The sequence below is a fragment of the Nyctibius grandis genome, chromosome 1, assembly GCF_013368605.1.
Source record: "Nyctibius grandis isolate bNycGra1 chromosome 1, bNycGra1.pri, whole genome shotgun sequence".
NCBI classification, from domain to species: Eukaryota; Metazoa; Chordata; class Aves; order Nyctibiiformes; family Nyctibiidae; genus Nyctibius; species Nyctibius grandis.
In genome coordinates, this window is record NC_090658.1 from 20,374,284 (window position 1) to 20,399,646 (window position 25,363).

A 25,363-nucleotide genomic window follows, 5' to 3' on the forward strand; every position below is an offset into this window, starting at 1 on the left:
TCAGGCTTTTAATGGCAGTTGATAATGCAAAATCGTTCCTAACAGTCACTGTGATGAAAATCTACATTTTGACTGAATACATAAAAATGTCTGTGTTACTTGTACTAGTGTGTATGCGTATATTTTTTTTTCCCAAAGATTATATGCACCAAGGCATTTGCATGGGGTTTTTAAAATCATTTACACACTTGTTTCGCTGTTGAATGCAGCAGTGTCCTTCAGATGTTTGATTGCAGCAAGACTTCCCACCTAAATCTTGGCACAAGGGCACAGTTTGATCAAGTAGGGGTGAAGTAGCGTAGAAGAACTGAGGAAGACAAGTGCTCCCTTGGAAAACAAGCTTCTTGCCTACAGATGCTACTAAGAGCCTCTGCTATCTCTAGAGAAGTTACTGTGCGCTGCCATTGCTTGATGTTTTAAACATAGCTGCTACAGAAAGAATTAGAGAGTGGGTTCAAAGTAGAAACAACTATGGTGACGTTTCAAGGAGTCTCTTCATGTTTCCAATGATGTTGTAAACAGCATTTCTGCTGTTGCTGCAGTACTAGATACTATGTCGTTCTTTGAGGCTCTTTGGTCCTTCATAGCAGAATTCCTAAAACATGTTTTGCTGTTTAATCTTAATTAACTTTTTTTTGTGTTTTTCAGACAGCCAGTAAGAGTGTAACAAAGGTACCACCACCTGTCCCCACTAAACCAAAACAGATAAACTTGCCTTACTTTGGTCAAGCCAGTCATCTGCAACCTTCTGATACTAAGCTGGATGGAAACCTGCAGAAGCTGCCTTTGGCTATTGTAACTATGGGGAACAAACAAAAACCAGCAGCACAGCAGCCTTCCCATCCTTCTCAGCAGATACAGCAAAGAATTTCTGTACTTCCTGCAGGTCCGTCCTCTAGCCAGGACCAAATTCTTTCCTCCTCCAAACAGGAGAGTCCCCCAGCAGCAGCTGTGAGACCATTTACCCCTCAGCCATCCAAAGAGACCTCACTCCCACCATTTCGAAAGCCTCAAACTGTGGCTGCAAGTTCAATTTACAGCATGTACACACAACAGCAGACTCCTGGGAAGAACTTCCAGCAGGCAGTGCAGAGTGCTTTGACAAGGGCACAGACCAGAGGACCGCACTTCCCAAGCAGTAAGCAACTGGCTCTTTATCTCTCTTCTGTCTTCATAAACCTCAGATGTACTTTCCACCCGGTCTATGGGTACAAAGCAGTTCCTCAGCGCAATTAAGCAGGTTAATGCAGCTGTAAGAATCTTAGGTGGGTCACAGGCTGTATATCAGTGTTAACAAAAAGTGCAGAATATCTGTCTTGCATTTTTAAGGTAACTAACAGTAAACCTGGTTACCAGATAATTCTGTTCAGTTGATTGTATTATTCTGCTGCTTTGCCCTAGGTAGGTGGATTGGGTTGTGTGTTCTTTTTAGGTTTGATCAAATATTCACACTTTTTTTCCCCACCCCTCTCTGAACTGCTTCACAGTGTATGGCAAGCCTGTGATGGCAGGAGCTGGTGTACAGAATCAGCTGCCGCAGACGGAGAACGTCTACTCGAACCTCCAAGGCAAGCCAGGCAGTCCGGAGCCTGAGATGGAAACAACAGCCTATGCTCACGAGAATCACGAAACAGAGAGAATACCCCGTCCCCTGAGCCCGACCAAATTGCTGCCTTTCTTATCTAATCCGTACCGCAACCAGAGTGATGCTGATCTGGAAGCACTACGGAAAAAGCTGTCCAATGCACCCAGACCACTGAAGAAACGTAGCTCCATTACTGAGCCAGAAGGACCTAATGGCCCCAATATTCAGAAGCTGTTGTATCAGAGGACCACTCTAGCTGCAATGGAGACTATCTCAGCTCCGTCACATCCCTCCAAACAGATGGCATCAGCTGCCAGTCCTGAAAGCCCAGCAGAAATCCCAAATCCTTATCTAAGTGCAGAATCGGAAAAAGAAACAGCTGCTTCTATGCCAGAACCGGCCATTGCTGAGGAAGCAGAAAACACACCAGCAGATCAGAGCGAAGCTGTTCTTACCTCTGTAGCTTTGGACACTGTACCTGAGGGAGTATCAGATGGTGATGAACTCACGCAGCCGAAAATGGAAGAACCAAGCCGAGAAGCTTCACTGCCACTGGAGGTATACATGGAAGAATATCCTCCATACCCACCACCGCCCTATCCGTCAGGGGAACCAGAGAGTTTGGGAGAGGATTCATTCAATATGAGGCCTCCTGAAGTTACTGGACAGTTTTCCTTGCCTCCTGTAAGTACTAGTTAGCTTACAACTTGAGTTGCCCTGTCAATAAGTCATCTCAAGCTCTGCCATAAATCCTGTGCGTTGTATTGTAGAGCTTAAGCAGATGTGGAGAACAGTCACACAAATAAGCCAGAAGTCTCTTTGTGGGTATCTGTTCTACTTGTGTGATGCTGTTATCTCCAGAGTGAATGACAGTAATGAAAAGTCTCTGTTGTCTCTAGAATTAATGGCATAATGAAAAGTTTCAAATGGAATTTGATACACAAATAGTAAAACTCTTTTGGGCTGTAAAGAACATTCCTTATAGAAGTCTGCCTACTGCATCCAAACTATACTTCCTTCTTAAGAGAAATTGAAGTTGATTTTTTTTTTTTTTGAGGCACAGATACAGATTTCACAAGCATTTCCCACTATTGCTGATATGAGATGGAAACTAATTACCTTAATCCCGGATTGCATTTGTTTATGTGAAAGTGCCTTGCTTGAAAAACATGGAGAAACAGACTTCTTTAGTTTCTGCTTTAAAAACTCATTTGTAGACATCAGCTGCTTGCACTACTTCTACTGAAATGTTTTCTGAATTTTTCTTTGGAACCTGATTTAACATCAGTCAGTTCTCAAGTTGCATGAAAATGGAGTCTCTTTGGGCTGAGGGCAGGCAGCATTTTACCATCTTGTTTGTTTTGGAAGTTTGTATCTCTGCGTGTGGTATGGTGTTCTCTCACTGTTGTAGAACGGAAATGCTTACTGCTTTCAGTTCCTCAAAGGGTTTCTTTTAAAACCTAGCATGAATAGAATTTTAATAACTTGATACATGAAAGTGTATTTTCCTCTGTCACTTCAGTGCAGAGGAGTTAAAAGCTTTAAATGTGCTTTTTAACCTTGCAATTTCTGCATGGAATAGTCATTGCATGTTTTCATGCTTTAAAGACTTTGTTCTTGCTCCCTTTTACAAGGAAACTTGAGTGATAGGATTTCCTAAATTGTAAGAACTCGTTTCTGGTTGGTTTTGTAATAATTCTGCGATGATGAGAAGAAACCGGCCCAACTTCTTGATTTCATATTTAAATACTTGGGTTGCACTGACAGGCACTTTCTTTAAAAAGCCTGTACTTTTGATATTATTTACAAATCAACAAGCAGAAGAGTATTTTCTGGGAATCTCTTCATATATATCTTATCTTCACATGTTTGCTCTTGCAAAACATGAGTCATTTCTATTCATCTTTGCTTGGACATCTGTCAGAAATTTACATACCCTTATGAATAGTGTTTATTGCTGCTGCACAGCCAGCTGGGGAGAGCGCTGAGCTAATGCCTGCATATTCTCTAAAGGAAAGAGTACAAACTCAGCTATAGAAATACTTGGTTTCCAGTATCACTGGGAGCGGAGCATCTAAAGCGTTTCTACACTTGGTTCTGTATTCTTTCCAAAACCATTTTCTGTAACTGTTTATGTTCCTGCTAACCTCTGCTAAACTTAGGAACATGTTAGGAACTTAACATCGGTGCTTAAGTGTACTTCATGGAGTGTACTGCTTGGTTTGTGTAACAGCTTTGAGAGCTAATGCTAAAATGGTCTGAATAAAAAAAATGCAGTTTTTTTCCTGATCTTCAGGGATTTGGGAGTTTTATTTTGTTGATGTGTTTCATCAAGGTGACTTCTGTATCTGAGTTGAATAGTGACCTTGTCTGGAGGTAAAGTCAGAGATATTTCATGACATACCTAAACTACTGTATTAGTAACGTGTTGGAATTGGTAGAAAATAGTCTAAATTTCATATTAAACACTGCCTTAAGGTCATTTCTGCTGTCGTTCCCAAATAAGAAATTCTGTATTCTCGTTCTTCCCAGGAAAAAAAAGCCTATAACTTGTGTTACCTTTTCACAGGGAAAGAGGACAAACTTGCGTAAAACTGGCTCTGAGAGAATTGGTCATGGAATGAGAGTGAAATTCAATCCCCTTGCTTTGCTTCTGGATTCATCTTTGGAGGGGGAGTTTGACCTTGTGCAGAGAATAATTTATGAGGTACAAATGCTAACTTGTAAGAGAAGGAATAGCAATCCTGGTTCAAACTGGGAAGCTGCAGCTTTTCTGGACTGGGGAAACTAAAATAATAGTGCACACTTAGATCTGCCCTTGAGGAGATAAGTCCTAACAGGACATGGCCACTTGGAGGCTGGTTTTAATAGCGTTAAATCCATACTGGAGATTTAGCATCAAGACTGTAAATTTGCAGGACAACTTTTTCCTCATTTCTTATGTAGTGTTTCATCCCTTATCTGGCATGTTATCAGATACTTTGATAAGCAAAATTCATGTGAATTTTACTTACCATTAAATAGGCAAACAGCAGAAATTTGTTATAAATGCTTTTACTAAATTATCAAGATACTATTTCTTGGAACCATTTTAGGTTCTCACTGTTAAAAGGAGGCTGCAACCTTGTATGTGAGTCTTCTTGTGAGATTGGTTACTGCTGTAGTTTTCTGTCTGTTGCTCATGTCCTTCATAGAAATATGGCTCAAAATCATATTTCAGAATAAGACAACTCATTTCTATATGAGAAGAGATGTTTATTGTAGAGAGTTTCACCAGAATGTGAATGGCTCCTTTTCTGGCTGATAGGTTGAAGATCCTAGCATGCCCAACGATGAAGGAATTACTGCATTGCACAACGCTGTGTGTGCTGGGCACACAGAAATCGTGAAGTTCCTGGTGCAGTTTGGTGTGAATGTGAATGCTGCCGACAGTGATGGATGGTAAGGCTTTTTTAAAATGGTACCTTACAGATGTTCTCCACAAGAGAGCTGTGGCTTGGGGTGCTGCAGGTCCCTCAGAAGGTCCCTCACTTTGCTCCTATAGAGCTGGCAATGACTTGTCCACAGCAGAGCAACAGCAGTTCTCTGCGGGGCATCATATGAGAATGCATAAAGGAGAAAATAGGCAAATTATACTAATATTCTCTGTATGACAAGAGTGTGTGTCTGAGGCACAGTAGGGTGGATACAGTTGTCAGGAAATCCCTCTCTTTTTTTTGAGAGATTGAAGATAGCTTATGCATAATGAGCCATTTGCTGAAATTACCAATGTCCTCTCTGTGAGATAGCCCATGGCCTACACATGCTCTGGGCAGTATCTAGCCCTGCAAACTCCTCAGTTCTTTGTCCAGTACTCGGACAACTTAAAAACAAAACAAAGCAGAAAACCGCAACCTACAAACTAGGCTTGCAACTGATAACGGGTTATAAATCCTTCTTACAGGTAGCTAGGGAGCTTATTTACAAAAGGCTGGGGTGTGGGGCAGTGATTTTACTGTTATTTCAGCCTATAACAAAAGTGTCTAAGGCCCAAGACTGAATAAAGATGCTTGTGGTCCCTCAGCCTCAATAGTTATCGCAATTACCTGCACTTGTCACCAAGTCAAGTCTTGAAGCAATTGTCTGTATTGTAAGAGGCATGATGTCCAGAGGATTTCTGAGTGTTTGTCTAATGTTTTGGGGTTTTTTTTGGTTTTTTTTTGTTTTGTTTTTTTTGTTTGTTTTGTTGTTGTTGTTGTTGTTTTTTTTAATTATTTTTTTATTGCCTTAATGAATATTCTGAAAATGTTAATGGATTATAAAAAGGTAGCATAACTAGAGATCTATACGGAAACCCAGCTTTAGGGCTCAAGCGGCTCTTGTACCTCCTGTTATCTGTGAAAAGCAATTGCTCTTGACATCCTGGGTTAAGTGCTTCTGGTGGGAAGCCTTCAGCAATGCAGTACTGCTTGCTGGAGGTCACGCACAAAAGTGGTTTGCCCCTAGGAGTTTGTAAGCACTGCTGTAAGCAATAAAAGTAATGTGTCATCTTTTTCTTCTTGGCTTGCAGGACCCCATTACACTGTGCAGCATCTTGCAATAATGTGCAGGTGTGCAAGTTCCTGGTGGAGTCAGGTGCAGCTGTATTTGCGATGACCTACAGTGACATGCAGACGGCTGCAGACAAATGTGAGGAAATGGAGGAAGGCTACACACAGTGCTCCCAGTTCTTGTATGGTAGGTGATGATAACTGAGTTCTGGAGCATGCTAGGGACCCACCTGGCACTTCTTAGTATGTTTTTGAATGAGGAGTGGTAAGTTGCACACTTAGGTTGTGTGCCCATGCTTCAGGTTCCTCTTGGAAAGAGCGAGGTTTTAGCCAGCGTCTTGTCACAGAATGAGGTTCATCGAGACTGATTTCATAATATTCAACCTATAGAGAAGATCTGAGTAACATAAGGTTTCCCTACATTAAAAACCTTGAAATGAGTTAATCGTGCATTGACAAATACATTAGTGTGAGGTGACAATTAGGTGAATCTTACCACATAAGTACTTTTTCAACATAAAACCAGAAGCGTATGGACATCTCAGTAGGCAGTTCATTATCTGCTACCTGGTGTCTTTATATGAGGAATATTTCCTAACATGCACTTTAGAGCCAAGAAAGGTATTGCCAAATTTCTGCCTTAATGGAGGTTAGTAAGCACTGAATTTGACTTTATCTTTCTGGCTGTTTTCTTCTCTTGCATTTAAAAAATATATCCCATATTAAACTGAGATTTTATTCAAATAGTAAGACTACAGGGAAGCTATCTTCTAACAGAAAGAATGAATTCCCCCTAGGGTATGATGACTATTAGTCAATAAGGTTTTAAATTACTGTATGTATTGTATGTAATGAGGTTTTAAATTACTTTTCTGTATGTTGTGTGTGTAGTTCTTGTCCCCTAGGCTCCTACCAGCTGGCATGTCATCTATCTGTAAGAGGTTAGAGTAACAGCACTGTAATGCAATGTAAAAAGCTGTAATACAGCCTTTCTGTTTTTGTGGAACACGTGAGATCTGACTTTCTGTAAGCTGCTCAGCCAGCATATTTCAAAACAGTCTGCCCAGCTGTCCTCACTAAGCTTGAAAACTCTATCTCTTGACGCCAAGTATATAGTTTTCCCTATGAAGGGAGGAAGCCTGTTTAACTAGCATTGAAACCTGTGGGTAAGCAAAATTCCATTTAGTTTTCTATCCAGACTCCAGTGGTGGTCATCAACAGCAAATGCCCAAGGAAGATTGTAGGACTACATTAAAAATAAGAATATTGTTCAATATTTCTTACTGGTTTTAACTCTGATATGAGTTAAGAGATGGTATCTTTATGTTGAATAGGTCTTGAGAGATTTCTTTCAGGAATTTGTCTAATTCTGAAATTCAGGTAAACAGCCCACAAGGTCCTGTGGGAAGGAGATCCGTGGCTTTATTATATACAGCATGAAGAAACACATTCTTTTTGTTTGTGGAGTTTTTCAGACCCACCATCTGGAGATTTTACTTTATACTCTGTTTTTTGTTGGGTTTGGGATTTTTTTTTTTTTTGTGTTATGAGATACTTTTCGATGGGTTGTGAAAGGACTGTAAGGGTTTGGCTTATTGCCAGCTTTTCCAAATTGAAACCACTGGAACTGAGGGATCTCTTGATACATTGGATGTTCAGCTATCAAATTTCCATATTGTTCCATTAGGAGTTAATCCTGTTGCTAAGATACTTTCTGATTGTCTGTAGTTAGAGTAAGAAATTCATTCACTGGCTAAATCTGTTTTCTTGCTGTAAAAGTTGTTTGGGGTTATGTATCTGTCTGTTTCCAGAACAGATACAGCATTAAAACCTGGTCCTCTAAACTTGTCTGTAAGGTGAGAAACCCTGGTGCCATCCATTGATCCGTCTAATCCCTTTTTGTTGTAAGTGATGCCCAATACTGAATATCATCAACAAGCTCAGGCAGGTTTAAATAAAACTGCAAGTCCTTTAGCATTGATTAAATGACAAGTCTCTGCTGCTTAATTATGTCATTTTTCACTTTTTCACTTTCTAAGATTTAATGCCTGTCCTGTCTCTAAGAGCATGTTTGTGCTGCTACCCTGGTGGGACTGTTAACACTTTTTTTAGAAGACTAGATCCATTGTGTGAATCTTCTCTTTGTCTGCTTTGATGTTCAGTGCTGTCTTACCTTCCAAATGGGTGCAGAGCACAGCTTTTGCCAAACCTTTAATTATACCAAATGCAAAGCAAGGGAAGTTTCTTGGAGCAGAACTAGGCATGCACTGGAAGTAATTTAGTTTTACATGATGAGCTGATATGCAGAAATAAAGAACTTGATTTGAGCAGGTGCTTCCTTTAGCAGATGTAGGTAAGAATCGTATATAATAGGTTGTAATAGGTAAGAGATGGAAATGGAAATGGCAAGTTTTGCAATACGATGTGCAGTGTGTACTCTTTGCTCCTGGCAATACCAAAACCAAACAGAAAGCCTAGTAGGATTCAGTATTTTAAAACTGAATAATTGCCTAAGAGAAAGTTTGTATAACAGTTGAAGAAGATACCTTTTCTGGTTTGCTGCTTAGAAGCTGAGGAATGTATACAGAAAGAATAGTATTTCATCTTTGGCTACAGCCATAAAATGAGCAAGTTGTAAATAACATCTGCAAGGCGTATGCAGACAAATCTTTCAGGTATAGGTCTGAGATACAACTTGTTTTAAATTCTGAAATAAAGCGACATGGGTGGCAAATGACACCTCAAGCATCAAAATGACAACGGTGGTCAACATGAGCAGGTATTGCTGTCTCCCTTTGATAGAAAGAGATTACTGATGAACTAAGAGTACAAACAAGCATTTCTTGCTCATCACTTAGGTGTAGGAAGTGGGAACACTAGCACGAAAATATAACATTTCATCAGTCAGTGCTTCTCTCCCCATTTACCTCATTTTTTTGAACATGTGTAAGGATGGAATTGGTCTGCTGCGTACAAGGGCTAATTTCAAAATGCCACCTGTTCCAGGACTGACTTTCAGTAGGCTGATGACAACAAGGTGCTAAGAGTGATAGGAATCGAGGCTGCTTGGTTGGTGTGGGGTTTTGTTGTTGTTGTTGTTTGTTTTTTTGCCCTGGACCACTCTCCAGTAAGAGTACAGCAGTCTTTAGAACTGTTTTCTTTTTTCTTTTTAAAACTTTTTTTATTGAGCTGCTGCATTTTTTTAATGATGTTGCAGGAGTCCAGGAGAAAATGGGGATAATGAACAAAGGAGTGATTTATGGACTCTGGGATTATGAGGCTCAGAATGATGATGAGCTCTCGATGAAAGAGGGAGACTGCATGACAATCCTGCGCCGGGAAGATGAAGATGAAATTGAGTGGTGGTGGGCACGGCTGAATGACAAGGAAGGCTATGTTCCCCGCAACCTGCTAGGGGTAAGTCCTTGGTATTTCTAGAGTCAAAAAACCCCACCCCACTGTGTGGAGTATACACAGCATTATTCTCATGCATCTAGGTTAGGTCCAATTTCAAAAGTCAAGAGGTGTGAGTTGATGTTCTCCATTTATTTGAGGAGTTGGACACCTTGGCAAAGTGGGTTAACACCATCTGTTTTGATACCTAACACAGATTATATTAATGGTTGCATAGAAGAAGAACAACATGTATCACCACAGTGCTATACAGAGCAGGTTCTAAAACTAACGTTGTCTTGCTATCTTAGAGAAAAAAATCTTTTATCTGAACATGATGTGTGCATAAGTTTTTGTTGGGCATTTGAACAGGACAGGGTTTCCCCTCTTTTGGAAAGTGATATACTATCACAAAGGGCCTTAAGAACTGAAACTTGTGTGAAGAATGAATCATGAGTCCTTCCCTGTCTGGGTGTACACAGTGCACCTTGTGATCTGAGATGGTTTCACAGAGGGTTTTAAGACAAACACTGCAAATTTCTATGGTTATCTTTTTTCCTAGTGTTGAAAAAGAGATCGCATTGCCAAATAAAGGCAGATCTTTTGTTTTCTCCTGTGCTCTTTAGGTAATACTTAACCATATGTCAAAGGCCTGAAGTGAATGGCCTCTCCTTTCCTCCTCACCTTCTGTACTACCTCTTTTATTAGAAAGAACTGTGTACCTATAATAGATGCTTTCAGTGATGGCCCCATATTTCTCCTTATGGCTGAGTTGCTAGAAAACTATAGCAGATGGACACATGAATAAAAATTCCATAAGCTTTTTTCTACATACCCAGTTGCCCTGCTGCTGGAGATAAGAGGTTCTGCCAGTGCTAAAGATAACAGCTGTAAATTTTAGCTGATTGATGTATGATGCTTGAAAGAGGCTGAACCTCCTTCCTCATGCAGATAATCCTTACTCTTAAACTGGTTAGATTTTGCAGAGCGGCTAGATCTAACGCAAAATCAGTTTTTATTCCTGTATCACTTTTGGGTCAGGCCTACACAAAATGTACTGTAAAATTCTCCCTAACATAGTACTTCTGCTCAGTTTTTTTCCTCTCCAAATGTAAACATTCCTAAATTGAGAGCATCAGCCCTGTAAAATAAGGTCAGAAATGGCAGGCTTTTTTTTTTTTTTCCCTGCCCCAGGATGAATTGTGCATGTACTACTTCTTCATGAGCTTTTGCACTCAGCCTGAGCACAGGTGTGTAAGAACACAGGGAGCATTTGTGCTTCTGTAATAAAAAGCACAAGCCTGCACAGCTTAGACTGGGGATGACAACTCATCCTTCTAAGCACAACACAATCCGAACAGAACCTTTGGGGAAAACCACCCAACCCCAGCATTAACTGTTACACTCTTGTGTCTGTTCAGTTGTGCTGGTACTGCTACCAAAGTATTCTGTGGTTATTCTCAAAAGCAATTACTGGACTCAATATAGCAGCTGAAATCTAGGCTAAGATGTTCAGCACAGAGGAAATGTTTGGTAGTTTAATATATTCTTATATTAAGTTGTATTTTTATCACAGCTGCTTTTGCAGTTAGGTGCACTGAATAAAAACAAGGATGAAATTATCTGCATCAGTACTCTACCCTTCTTAGTGACTCACTAGCTCCCTAATCTGCGATAGCTCTGAAACTGAATGCAAATAAGATCATACTGTCAAAATACTGACTTACTTATATGAAACAAAATCTTTTGAACACTATCAGGTGTTATGCTACTGTGACTGACTGACTTAATCTCTGCTAGTGGTGAAATCACAGCAGGCTGAGACAAACCTTGTGGGTAAAGTTGTTGGTCTTCTCTTAATCATTTACTGACTATGAAAAAGAAGAAAGCCAGAGTCTGGTTGAAGAGCGAAGAGGGCATCTTTAAGGAGAACTTCAGCTGAAAAAACCCAGGATGTAATGTAGACATGCATTGCCATTTAGAGCATGGAGGATTCCTCCTTCCTAATTGTGTGAAGTGTATCCCTCTATTTTTATATGCCAGTAGCCATGCTTTGCAGGATGGTAGTTGTTCCCAAAGCCCTTTGCAAGTAGGAGCCAAGAGCTTCCTAAGCATCTTGGCACTGCTGTGTGCTGTGCCGAGCTGTGTGTCCCATCAATCATCCCGCAGCTGAGGCAGTCTCTGTACCTCTGTGCGCAGCCAGAATGTGTAAATAGCACATAGCTCAAGGGCCACAGGGTGGCAGGTATTGATGTACTGTTGGGCAGTTAAATGAATTTAACTAGCCACCCACTATGCACTAACTAAAGCACAGCTCCTACAGTTCCACAGTCCTCATGCAGCCAGATGTTTCCAGCTTGCCCAAAGCTATAGATATATAAAGGCTGATAGACATTGAGAGAGAGAAAGCAAAACAGACTTTAATACCGCTCTATTTCCATTTATAAACCAGGGAAAAATCCTATAGTTCAGCGAACACTAAAGTATCTTGACTTACAGAGCCACATGCTTTTCCTAGCCCACCTATCTGGGTAGAGCTGAAGGAACTGAATGATGTGCTGTTCAGTGCCTTCCTTTGGTACTGACATGGTTAGCATTTTTTTAAGCTTGCCTAAAAATGCTAACTGTCCATTTGTTAGTGCTCTGGGTGTTTATAACCATGGTTTTGCTACTAGAGATGACATTAGAATTGTAGCACCAGAGAGAGGTTTTTCTTTCCTTTTTTTTTTCTTTATTAAAAAAAAGCAACCTTTTAAAGCACTAAAATTTAAAATCTCATTTCTCTTTTACCTTCAGCTGTATCCAAGGATTAAACCTAGACAAAGAAGCTTGGCATGAAATAGTACAGAAGCCAGATTCTTGAAGTACTAATCATGAATGACTTACAAAAAAAAATTCATTTTGTGTTGGTTCCAATATCATGAGACTTATTTCAATGACAATGTAATTTGAAAGCTATGAAGAATGTGCTTTGAAAACAAATGAAGGATTGATGCATTAGCAAATGGATGAGGGCATTCTACAAGATGAAATAATGCTTACAAGCAAATGAAATTCTGCTGCCTTTGGTCTAAGGAAGCCATTATGTTCAAGTACCCACTCTGATTTCTTCAAACATGGCAGAAAAGAATTTAACATTTTTCTGCGTTAAATATAAGGACCTTTTCAATTTACCGTTGGAGGATTCATCATGAAACAGACAACTTGGCTTTGTCCAAATTTATCCTGAGGCTTTTTCCAGATGGGAGAAATTAAAATAAAGTACGTGCACAGTACTCATGCTTATTGCTGGAAGCAGAACATTTGTTAAAGAAGCTAAACTGAAGTGCATCTGAACAGTGACAACCACATGACCAATCCATTAAGCAATAACTTTTAAAAATGCTGTAGCATCTTAGGAATTCCATGTATTCAAAATATTATTTGCTGTAACAGACAATGTAGTTTTAGATTCCTCTTTTTACAAAGAGCCTCATGTATTTATTGTATTTTGTACTTCGAAAACTAAGTGTAGAACCTTTCTGTAGTCCTCGACAACTTACTTGTTTTTACTTGACTGTGATACCATTAAACTTTTGTTTCCTTTTAAACTTTAGCTCTGGTTATTTTGGTGTAAAGTTTTTATTAGACCATCTGAAAATCTTACCAGTAAGACACACTTAACATTACACTAACATTCAACTAGTTTCTGTATTAAATTGAACCCCTCCTCCCCCAGTTGTTTGCATTTAAAATTAAGCTGAATCTGTTTGTTGCATATAACCTTTGTTAACCTTAAAAGCTAAAGGACAGACTGAAGAAAAAAGACTTGGTACAAGTGTTTTCCAAATAAAGTCTTTCCCAGGGAACTATCCTTTATCTATTTGGGAATAATCATTTGATAATGAACACCATTAAATAGAGAGGATCAAATCTCTCTCTTAAGCACTTTTTTTTCTCATTTGCAGAAGGAATAACAGGCTCTTATTTCTATTGTTTTTATTTAAATACTTTCTTGTATTTCAAAGGAAGATAAATAAGATACAGGAAATCAAGATTCCACCTGAGAACAAAGGCTGTCTGGTTGCCAACAGCCTCTTGCTACAGGCACAGCTGTGGTCAGGAGGGAAAAGACTTTTCTTCAGTTTGGTCAAATGTCTACTTGCTACTCAAATTCTTCAAAGAATATTTAACCATGCACTTTGACACAAACCATACAAGGGACTCATATCTTACCTAAAGACCTGTATTCAGAGAGATGCAATACCATCCCTTTTCTGGTTTCAGATACACAGAATGGAATGGAGCTGTTCTTCAAAAAGCACTTATTAAATCAGACTGTCAAGCTATAATAAGCTTTCTTCCAGAAGGCATGTAAAACACCTTAAGTACAAAGATATTAGCAAAGCAGTACTTTCAAAAGTTGCACTGAGGATTTATACTCAATTAAAGCTTTTGTACAGAGGATATATAGTAGTAGATAAAGACTGTCAGACCCATAAAAATGAGGTTGCAGATTCTTCTGTCATTGAAGTAGAACGCTTTCCTTCTTATAACTGTGTGCAAAATTTGCCATGCATAAGTTAAGGCACATTCATGTTGGGATATTACTTGTATGTTTGCTGGGTTATCTTCACCTGATCTTGCTCTTTTTGAGGTCTCTTGAGCTGATGTCAGTGGCTCAAATGACAGTAAAGCACAGCCACTATATACAAGAGAGAGAGAGGAAAAGGGCCAAAGGTTAAAGTAAGAATACCTGTAGCAAGTATACATGCTCCCATTTCTAGCATAAGGAAGCAAGCCTTGTTACAGAAGTAATTTTAGGATCTTTCCTGAATGAGAGTTTTGGGATGATTTGCACATTCTTCATGTAGGTCCAGAAATAAGTTATGTTCAGGTAATAAGCAAGTTGAACATGTGTAGGAGGGTAGTTTTCTCCTAATTTAGTCCTTTCTACAGGGCACACATGGTGCAGAAAGAAGCAGACATGGTCAACACCATGAGTCACTACTGCGCCTACATTTTACCCTGTTGTTGACAGAAACGGCAGGGAAGAAGCCTGCATACGTATCAGCCAAAATTACTGCCAGTAAGGGGTAAGTGGCATCAGGTTCAAGTAACCTGGCCTGTTAGAGAATACAATGTGATGTAGGTACATTTAAAAAAAAAAAAAGGGTAAACTTCCTTAAGACTGCTTATAAATCAAGACAAGCTATATAAATCCAGCACATATGTGAATACATATAATCAGCTATAATCAGGCAGAATGGAGCAGGACAGTCTCTCCTGGTAACCCCCTCCCCCCCCCCCCCCCAAAAAAAATGACAACAAATGTTTTAGAACTAAATGAACTTACATTAATGAGGTTCAATTCTATTGTTCCAGTTTTTTCAGTATCCAGTTTTCTAAACATTTCTGTGGTAGGAGAGAGATGAGAGACAAGGATGAATATAGGAACTAATTGGAAAGCCTTCTCCTTCCTTGTGCTTCAGGCTCAAAAAGGAATTTAGGCCCCCAGTTTAAAATTTATGACCACAGTCTACACCCCAAACCAGCAAGTAAAGTCATTGCATGCTTGTGTGCAAGAATGAGAGTGAACATTTTTAATGGTTCAATCTGGAATGTTAACACTATTTGTCACCTATAAGTGCTTAGACTTTTATTTTCTTCTATCTTTAAAAATCAACTTTTAGTTGTTTGCATGGAAGACTGGCTAGCGCTGGTTCAGCAGTCTGGCCTAAAAGGCTGGTTCCTAGATCTAAGAGGAGCGTGCAAACAGAGTTCTCAGATTTATAGCTCAGCTTTGATGTCACTTTGGTTCCAGTATGAAGTTTTCAGAGTAACTTATCCTGGACTTGAAAACACAAAGCAACAGAGTCTTAGTTATGTGTACTCACTGAACAAGGTTTCCAGCCGTATCAAACACCGGACAAAGTTATCAAAGTCAATGATGAGGTCTTCATCAGCGAAACGAGCCACAATGATTTGATGTAACTGGCAGTTCAATTTGAACCCTAAAAAAACAATGTCAAGGATTTAAAAAGGAAGATGCAGGAAAAATGCAAAAAAGCTCCAACCAACAAAAAACCCCAACCTTATACACTGCCAGAAATTCAGTTAGCTCCTTTTGGTTAAATTCTCAAATCTTAGGAGTATTTACTCCGTTCTGGAAATTACCAACAACTCCTTCTGTACTCGGAGCGATTTAGAGCTGTGAGTAGGTCACGTGTGTTCTTCCTGCCGCATGTGCTTCCATACCTGTACTACTGTTTCCCAGGGGTCACAGCCAATTGCTCCAGCTCTTTGTCCCTCCCTGGGCAATGAGGCAGCTGCTAGAGTTGGCCCACCGAGACCTTAGATGAAGCAGTGGCTTTCTCTGGACAAATGGGTCTCTATTTCCAAAGGGCATCTAAACTTTAGGACAAAAAGAAATGCTGCCTCATCTTACGTGGTGACAGGAGGGGAAAGCTCCAGAGAGCCCAAACGCTGACGTCAAGGTGGCCCCAGAAGATCGGTAAGTTCATTTGAGATCGTATAGCTCTGTGATACCTCCCTCGCTCACTGTGATGACTCAGATTTGCTTTTCAGTGGTTGCAGTAGCAAACTGACTCTTCTTTTAGCTCTCTTGTGAGCATCACCCCTTGGTCAAGCCACTTCCATTCCCTAGGTCACAGCATCCCTCTTTGACAGGCTTATGCCAAACCCACATTTACCCAGAGAGACGCATTGAAAGATGACGGTATGCTGTCACAAGACCAGATTGTTGCAGTTATTTGTGCTTCAAAAGCTGGTCGCTAATGACAATAACTGCAAACCTATCACTCCTTTGAGATGCTTTTAGGGTGCCTGCATGGCAAGACACTGCTACACAAAGATGAGAGCCCAGGCTGAGCATCTAGATTAAATGGGGGCCTTTCACCAGGTCCAGGAACACAGGATTTTTCAGTTTACAAGTGATATACAGGAGACTAGTGAGCATCTATCAACACAGCTTGAAACTGATAGAATCCTAAAAAGAGACAGAACAATACAGATACCTGCTGTTTCCAGCGCTCTCCTCATCTCATACGAATTCATGGTACCAGATCGATCCACATCAATTTCCCTGTAAATTTTCTGCAAAACACAAAACCCAAAGTCAAAATTTGTCAATAATTCAGAGCATGTTTTGGCTTTTGTCAGAAGTCAAACATTTTTAAATGCAGCCTGCATGCTGCTCGGGACCATCTGCAACGTTTGTATGAAGGACTAAGTACTTATCCCTGAGTTAGTCTAGAAGTGGCTTCAGAAAATCTTTTTAATGCAGCAGCCAGAGCAGATAAAGACTCCGGAGAATTCCTTGAACGCCTGTGCAAAATGGCACTATTGCTACCAAAGCAAGCAGCAAGACTGACATTAAACTCCCACTGTTAAGTGGGAAGGCTAAACATACTTGGACATGAGTTAAAACAAAACAGAAATGCCTCAGAGAGTAAGGTGGGAAGAGAGGCAGCCTCTCCTTCAGCCCTTCACCCAGGGCTGAAGCCATCACACCCCTGGGCTCTGAGGGGCAAAACCTGGGGAACCAAGGAACACAAATGCATCGCGAGCTGAAGCAGGAGTCCCTGCTTTGGGAAGCGTGATTACATACATTGTCTGAGGCAAATGAGCCTACAGCCACCTCTACATTTGATTGCATGTTCTCCCGAAAAGGTTGTGTCTTACCTGGTATTTCTGAATCTTTGTCCAGAGGGTGTGGAATTCCTTCAGTCCCAGTTTACCACTCCCGTCATTCTTCTTTGAGTTAAGGTAAGCTCTTTGGAAGGAAGGAAAGGAGTTTCCTCTACCTGTGCTGGGTTTTTACTTACATGGGCAGTTATGACTTAATACTTAAAAACCCAATATTGCAATTAAGAAAAGGATGCAAGCCCTCGCCGAAGGACTCATCCTGTTGAATATGCAACTGTTGTCCAAGAATTCTTGTCTTTCTAAATCAATAAGGTGATTGATTCATTTAAACCGTGATCATTTCACAAGCTCTTTCTGTTCCTCCTACCCTTTCAACAGATGTATAAAACAGCCAAGATGATGCCATTTTGGTTCAACAAAATGGTTGGTTCAACACCTGCAGTTAGAGGAGCATGAGTCCCTAAGTCTGGATTATAAACAGGAAAAGCCACAACCAAGCCTGCTATTTGGAGAACTTAAGTTCTTGCACAAATGGCTAACAAAAGAACCTGGTCATTGCATTGCTCCCAAAAACCACTAAGGGAGTCCCTACAGACTGCCGTATTTTACACCAAATTATAGCAGAGCATCATTCTGTTTTGGTAATTCTCCCTTTCTCTGTCTATGCAATTCAACTCCCACTGCACAGAGAAGCTGAACACAACTATTCTTAGACTTGAATCCTTCATCCTACACCTTTGCCCTTACTCTTAGGATTAGGAGCTCCTAAAAGCCAGCATACTCTCTGCTCCTCATATTTGTTCGCATCATTTTCTATTTGCTAAATCCTCATGGCTTTATGATGCCTTTACCAACTCCAGCCAGATAACAAAGCAGTGAAATGCAATGTTCAAACGCTACAGCCAAGGCTATCCACACCATGCTGAGAGCCACGTGCCTTTTCCCAGCACAAACATCACTTTGTCTCCAGCTAAACCAGAACATGCAACAGCTGGGAAGACTTCAAAGCACATTGTCTTGTCTGAAAATGTATTTTCCCCGCTGCCTGGCAGAATGCATGTGCCACAGTCAGCAGCAATGCCAAGGGCTACCATTTTTATTACGGTGAACCAGGGTAAAACCAGCTTCTCCACCTCAGGAGTCACTAGTACATCAGTATGGACCCACCACTGCAAAGGCAGCAGCTCACCTACTCCAGCACAGACAGAAGAATATCATCTAGGAACAGCCTTAAAGGATACATCTAACAGGTCCACCATTATTTTGCATGTCTCAATACTAAAGCCATCAGATTTAATATCTTGGCCTGTAAAGAGCGAGCACAAGACAGGATTATCATTGCATGCTGTACCCCAACACTCTCCTAAATCACTCAGGAGCTCTGTAACCAGTGTACACACCTCAGCCCTTATTTGCTTCTGTGTCATCAGTGGCTTCCTTTGCAACTGGCAAGATGCCTTTTTCATTTTGGTGTGTTTTTTTGCTTCTATGTAACATGTGCTTAGTGTTCTACATTTGTGATCTACACCTGCTAGTTAGATGGCAAATCTGCTGCCTACGCAAACCCTCCCCTGGGAATAGGCATCCAGCTCTATCGCTGCCACAGTCTGGGCCAGATGAGTGCAGTCAGCAGCAAGGGATGCCTGCCTCCTGCTCTGGGAATTACTAACATCATCTGAAGCCCTTGGGATCTGCCAAGTATCTAATGCGATGCACACTGTGGAGGATGTGGCGCCTGTAAAGCTGTAGTCAGGGTACCTGCGTACAGATGATCCTACAATTCCCCCAAACGCTGGATGGAAAACCGTTGTCTGATGTTGCTTAGGTACCCCCTTCTGAGGTAAGCTATGACTTCTGACAAGTTTGCATCTGGCAGAGCAGGAGGCAATGCTCACTTAAGAGGTGCTGTCAGTGGGGTCAGGACTTGCCACCAAGGAAGAGCTTCAGGTGGGAGGACACATGAGCAAGAATTACAAAGCTCTTGCTAAATGGTCATAGGATGGTCCTTGTTTTGCATGAGAGGGACACAGCACTGAAGCAGGCAAACAGATGCTAATAAGCAGCCCTCTGATTTCCTGACAGAGAGACTTAGGGTGAAAGTGGTGATGTTTGCCCAAGCAAATAGCCCAGTTATTCTGGTTTGTAGGTGTGATACAGAAGCAAGAGACAGAGAAACCTTTCCTACCCTTACTGTCTGTCTGCAAAGACAAGGGTGGACTTTTGTGGACAATGTGGACTTCTGACCTATGGAGGTCAGTGGTAGGTTGCTTCATGCAAGGGAAGAACATCAAATCAAGCTTGGTAACCAGTAATGTACCATTGTTAACTGGCTGGTTCACACAGACATACAACACAGTCCTGGCTACCTGGCTAAGATTTCACTTTGAAAATTAAAGTGACATTTACTTCTCCAAGCACTTTTTTCTCAAGCACTGTTTAATGGAAAGGTAAATAATGCAGAGCCAAAATCTTAATTGCTCCACAGAAAAATAAGCACAGATTTTCAAATTTATCTTCCTCCTCAGGGACACCCCAGACCATTGGCTGGGCTACTGTTTGAATCCCGAGTGGTCCAATACTAAACTAGCAGCAATACCTTCTCTTGATTATTATCAAGCATTAATCAAATCTGTCCGCCTTCCTGGCAGCCAATTCCCAGCAGCAGATGCTGGGATAAAGGTACCCATATGCACTCTGCCAAAGCACACGTCCTGTGAAACACACCTTTGCGGCAGGCAGAACCCAAGCGTGAAGGAGCGTGCTCTGAAGGAGCAGAGATAGCATGTGGCTGTGGCCATACGGAGAGCCAGGCCACAGGTCTGGGGCAGAGCCCGGGGCTTTGACTCTGCCCAGGTCAGTGGTGCGCTCTGTGCTCTCATGGCCATGCTGGAAACCTGCTGGTGGCCATCTGAAGCTGCAGTTGGAGGATGGTACTTACGTTTAGCCATGACTTTATTCAAGATGTTGCGCAGTTCAAAAGCGGAGATCTCTGCATCCTGTGGAAAAGAGGAAAACAAGTTCTTTGCTGTGACCTGCAAACACTGTCTCATAAGCAGCCTCTGACTCCTTTGGGCGGGTTGGCCAAGTTCAAACATCCCTTGGAGTTCAAGTTTCCCTTGGATGGAAATGCAAGTGGTAAGCTCTCCCCACCACCCATTCCCAGGAGCACCCCCAATTCCCAGGCACACGAGGCTGTGTGGTCTGCACAAGCCCTCGGGCAGGTGAGAGCAGCCTAGGGAGAAAGCACAGCCCAGCCCTCATCCTCTCCTGGAGGGACCTACGCGCCAGCACCAAGTGCTCTGCCCGAAGGACAGAATTAGGGACCTGCAGAGATAAAAGTCGAGCCTGCAATTCAAAAAGAGCAGAGACTGTTTGCCAGGAGCGCTCGCAAATCTGTTTTGTAAGCAGACAGGTAACTACACAGATTTTTGCATGCACAGTTATGCACATGCTTGAGATCTGACTCAGCACAGGAATTAAACTCCATGCTGGGGGACGCGTCTCTCTCACCCACTCACGCATGCTACCAGGAAGCCCTTAAAAAAAAAAAAAATACTCACACTTCCCGCTAGCTGTCCAAAAAGCTTTTTAAAGCTGGGTTCGATGTCATCTTCACTGATCTCAGTCTAAAAGACAGAAATAGGGAATATGGAAAGGAGGAAGTTTTCCGCCTGAGGAGGACTTAATGCATTTCCTTGCCCCTAGTAAAACACAATTTAAATGGCAAATTGAAGGTACAGAGTGCTTTTACTTTGGTTTTGATCAGTTTTAATATCAGGGGCGCCTCAAAATGCTGCTGTTGCTAACACTGCAGGAATTAAGAACTTTTGCAATGGCTTTTACTAAAAAAAAAAAAAAAAAAAGCTGTCTTCATTTAAAGAAAAGAAAGCAAAACTTAAGTTCTCATGTTGAAAAAAAAATCGTGCAGAGTGGTAGATGCATTAGCAGGCAAAATATCTCCAGCAAGATTAAAACTATGGTGAGCCACTACTTACTCATGGAAACACCACCGCATGCAAAGCACCCCTATGGGTAAAAGGCTGCAGTCCCCGATTCCTGGGGAGCAAAGAGAATTTCCCATGGCTCCAGTTTCCTCTGCAGGCAGTACCTGAGCTCCTCCGCCTGGGAAGCCCAAGCTCACCACTCTGGATAAGGGACAACACGTGTTCCCATTATTGCTTATGATGTTTCCATTTGCTGGACATTCAACTATGGATATCGAAAGATCTGTTTCCAAAGTGGTACAACAGCTCCTGACAATGCCTGTAGAAAAACACTGCCCTGCACAGGGAACAGGCACCCCCATCGCACTTATTTATGACAAAATTATCTCCCTTTAAAACATTTAAGTTAATATATACCTCTTCAAAACTGGCATCAATTTCATCATCGATAACCCTAGAAAGATAAAGAAATCAATATTAAAACCAAAACAAGTCACTTTTCTGATGCCTTTCCTTTGAGTTTCAATTAAAAAAAGATTCTTTAAATTATGGGAATAATGATGAGTGTTCAAAACTTACGGGATTAATGAACCACAGACACTGCATACCACAAGTGAAAGCAGTATTTTGCCAGCTATGGCAACAAGAGCTTCAAGACCCATTACAAACTGAAACGTCCTGCAGAGCCACAGACAGGATTTTGGGTCAGACCTAACCCTTTGGGTCACTTAGTGCCACTGCCTACAGACCTCAGCCCAGGACCAGCCTCTCAGATGCAAATCAAACTTCTATCTAGTAATTTTTTTTTCTTTTTCTTTTTTTTTTTCCTTTAAAACAGCAAAAATGAGAGACTTAAAAGTCATTCGGACATGACAGAGTGGGAGGAGAAGCGTTTCATGCCATCCCCCAGCTGCTGTGGGAGCACCACACCTATGGACAGAGCATAAGCACTGCTCAGGGCCCATAGAAAGCTGAACGTGCCTTCACACAACTGATGTCCCAATTTTCTCACCACTACAGAAACATGCAATAAAAGATTACAGAACAGTAGAAAGGTTTTTGCTTGCTTTGAATTAGGGAACTCAATAGGAAAAGCCTTAGCCCAGCTGTTCTTTAAGATGTGACACATCTAAATTTTTTTCACAGCTAATGGTGTGGTTTGAGCCAGTTCCATTAAAACCCGTTTTCATTTTATCAAAGGTACCATTTAGTTGAGCAAGTATCTTGATTTTTTTTCCAGCCCAGTCTCAAAGGTGTGAGATCATTTATTGCGATCAGCGCATTCCCAGACCGCAGAAAGCACACACAATTTCTCTCTCCCAAGCGGAGAGCCCAGCCTGCCGCTTGCTGCAGCTTTCTTCTCTCCACAGACCAACCTGTGCTGTGGCACCCAGCTGCCTACAGCCTAATAACTAAACATGTCTGCCCAGGTAGGGCTGGCAATAATAATCATTTATATTATACTTCATTATTATTATTATTCCACCATTCCTTCCTGCTAAGTTTACTCAAACTTTTCTCAGTCGCACATGGGGCAACTGGGGACAAACAAGAACTGCCGTGACCCTATGCACGCAGGGCGGTTGCGCATCCCCCCTTCCTGCTCCCTGTGGGAAGTCGATGTACGCCAGCCCTGTGCTGCTCCATCCTTCCACGCCAGTGAGAGGGACCAGAGATCACCCACGCGCCCATACTGCTCTCACGTGTTTACAAAAAAGCTACATACGTGGAGTTTGCGCTTTTTTCAGAGAAGACTCGCAGACAGAAATCCCCATTCTTGTTGGGTTCGAAGGTCGATGGCACGACGATATATTCTCCTGCAGGGAGCTTGAAGCGGTTCAGCACTTCTCGGAGGTTGATAAAGGTGTTTGATCTTTCTCTTGCTTTGTTGGTCAGGAAAAAGTTTTTGCTCAGATGAATATTTGTCTGGCCAGAAAACTTAGGAAAAGCAAAGAAAGAGGAAAAAAACCCTCACAGCTTGCATGTATGTGCATTTACAAATTAAAAATAACAGCTATGACAATTAGCTATGTATAGAAAAAACATGTCCGTTCAACAGAACGAAGAGAAAGGAGGTGGGTGCATCCCACCACAGTACTCCTGAGCTGTGGGTGCAAACATATTTTGCAGACCATCTCAATAAATCATTCAGGTCATGCTTATGTTTTGCAGATGGTGAACGGTGTGTGAAGACATCTGGCAAACTCTTCCACCAACCATTTTTCTTTAAAGTGAGATGGATTACGACCCATGTCCCTCTGGCCCCCAGAGCTGGTGCCACCAGGGGACTACAGCTCAGCTCTGCCTCTGAGGTCAGGCTGCCTTAGGGCAGAGAGCCCGCTTATGGAGGGCTCCAAGAATAAAATAAACGTTATGCATTATAAAAGCATATTTGGAGTGTAACATCTTCTAGAACAAATTCTTCTGCGCGGGGTCTTACAGGTGGCCTATCTCAGATCTAGGAGCAAACATCAGGAACGTGCACGGTTCAGAAACCTCTCCCTTCTCGTCCTCCTGGATTTTTAAGAATGCAAAACCTGTCAGACCTGCTGCCATGGTGGGAGATAAAATTCTACCTTTAGGGGGAAAGAAAAGTCAGGGGACTGTAGCTAGAGTCTCTTTTTTATCGAAATCAGGTTTTTAGACCACTAGGGTGAGAGCTGAGCAGCTGACAGAGTACTGCCATGGACATAAGAAATTTAACTAACTGGCAGCACCATTTCCTTCCTGATGAAACCATGTTTTACATAGCAGCAGTGTAGCCTCCAGAGCCATGAGGTGCCCTGGCCACTTTGCATGCGCCCTCGCAGGTACAGCAGGCCATGTAATGAGGCTCCTCGCAGGCATTTTGCTCAACCTCGCTCATTCCTCTGAGTAGCAAAGCTCAGAGGCACCTGTAGCCCTGCCTCCTATTGCATAGGCATCACCGCATTGCACACCCCTCTCTGATCCCCGGGGCATGCTATTAGCTACCTGCAGGTAGAGACAGAGAGAAACCAATAAAGACAGTGCTTAGGGAAATGAAAATAAACACCTCCTTGGAATATTAGTTGTGCGTCAAACATGGACTCTGTGCAAACCTGAGAAAAGCAGCTGTGCTCTGGGGGAACAGGTGTGGGCCTGGGCTGGGAGAAGACCAGTGGAAGAGAAGCTTTGGTAAGTTTCTGCAGTACAGAGAGCTCTTATCCCAACCCAAGACGCTCTGAAAATGAAACACGGGCTCAAGGTCCCTTCCAGAATAAATGGCCTCTAACTTCAGACGGCACATTCAATATTGTCCTGCAGTGAAGGAGGATCCTCTGAACCATTTCTTCCTACAAGCCATTCAGCCCCAGCTCTGCACCTTGACCACCAATGCATGCTACATACCTCGGGGGGCACCTGCAAGGAGAAAAGGAGAGAGTTACTTGCTTGTTGAATGTCAGCTCCAGGGCTACTTCTTCTCACTGCTGCTTAGAGGGTACATCCACACTCTTGGAAAGAAAAAAAAGTCAGCTCAAGGCAGAAGGTGAGGGCTGAGCCCACATCACCCAATGCTGACTGCTGGCTCTGCTCCCAACTCCATCCTGGAGGCAGGTGAGGCTCACCTGGGGCAGTGCAGGCACAGCCTGGCACAGACGCAGCCAGGCTGGTCGTGGTTTCCTGCTGACCCTCTACGCTGTGGCCCGCTGTGACATTTTTTTGTAAGCTTAGTTTCTCTACTATATTTCTTCCCACCTTCTCTTTCACCCCCAGCCTCTCCACCATCAGGAGAGGAGGCAGGGGCTGAGGAAGACAATAACGCGGTTTTCTGTTTCCTTACGGGTTCAGGGGACCTAGCTCTGCTTTAAACCTTATTTGCCTACAGGGACTAGATTCTTTGACAAGCTTTTCCAAAGCTGGGATATCAAGAAAGCAAGCAGTTGCACATATTGCCTATGGTTACAGAGTGACCCACAGGCACGACCATTAGTCCTATTTTCCCTGCCAGTTAAGCCCTGTTGCTTAGCAGCTCTGAATAAAATGTCCTGCTTCAGGAGTTACCATAGACACATCTCTGACCCTTTATTCAGCAGGAGTTTTACAGGTGTTGTGGCTGTTCTGCTGCTGGGTTCACACTCCCCAAAGCTAGCGCAGGTGTCCCAGCTAGTGTCACAGCCCCACCACAGCTGCTCTCATTCTGCTGCTTTTCACCACAGTCCGACAAGTGAAGGTCAGACTGGATTTCTGCACTTTTACTTTTCATTTTTTAAATACTTGTTCTGCTCCTCCATTTAGAAGCACAA

General features: G+C 42.1%; 2 protein-coding genes across 3 annotated transcripts in view; one reads left to right on the plus strand and one right to left on the minus strand.

Moving 5' to 3' along the window:
* TP53BP2 (tumor protein p53 binding protein 2) overlaps positions 1–13,097 on the plus strand; it is a 51,795-nt gene extending 38,698 nt beyond the window's left edge. For both annotated transcript variants that reach the window (XM_068406834.1, XM_068406842.1), the window contains 7 exons: positions 649–1,138; positions 1,488–2,269; positions 4,155–4,292; positions 4,893–5,026; positions 6,135–6,301; positions 9,332–9,531; positions 12,304–13,097. In XM_068406834.1, the coding sequence (XP_068262935.1) occupies positions 649–1,138; positions 1,488–2,269; positions 4,155–4,292; positions 4,893–5,026; positions 6,135–6,301; positions 9,332–9,531; positions 12,304–12,345 (1,953 nt within the window). In that variant the 3' untranslated portion in view covers positions 12,346–13,097. The remainder of the gene's footprint in view (positions 1–648; positions 1,139–1,487; positions 2,270–4,154; positions 4,293–4,892; positions 5,027–6,134; positions 6,302–9,331; positions 9,532–12,303) is intronic.
* Positions 12,273–25,363, minus strand: part of LOC137666684 (calpain-2 catalytic subunit) — a 30,504-nt gene continuing 17,413 nt past the window's right edge. The window contains exons 11-21 of the mRNA XM_068406856.1: positions 24,468–24,479; positions 22,825–23,036; positions 21,516–21,552; positions 20,715–20,780; positions 20,093–20,150; positions 18,396–18,460; positions 17,191–17,259; positions 16,524–16,602; positions 15,384–15,500; positions 14,843–14,901; positions 12,273–14,191 (exon numbers count right to left, since the gene is read on the minus strand). Of these exons, the coding sequence (XP_068262957.1) occupies positions 14,168–14,191; positions 14,843–14,901; positions 15,384–15,500; positions 16,524–16,602; positions 17,191–17,259; positions 18,396–18,460; positions 20,093–20,150; positions 20,715–20,780; positions 21,516–21,552; positions 22,825–23,036; positions 24,468–24,479 (798 nt within the window). The 3' untranslated portion in view covers positions 12,273–14,167. The remainder of the gene's footprint in view (positions 14,192–14,842; positions 14,902–15,383; positions 15,501–16,523; positions 16,603–17,190; positions 17,260–18,395; positions 18,461–20,092; positions 20,151–20,714; positions 20,781–21,515; positions 21,553–22,824; positions 23,037–24,467; positions 24,480–25,363) is intronic.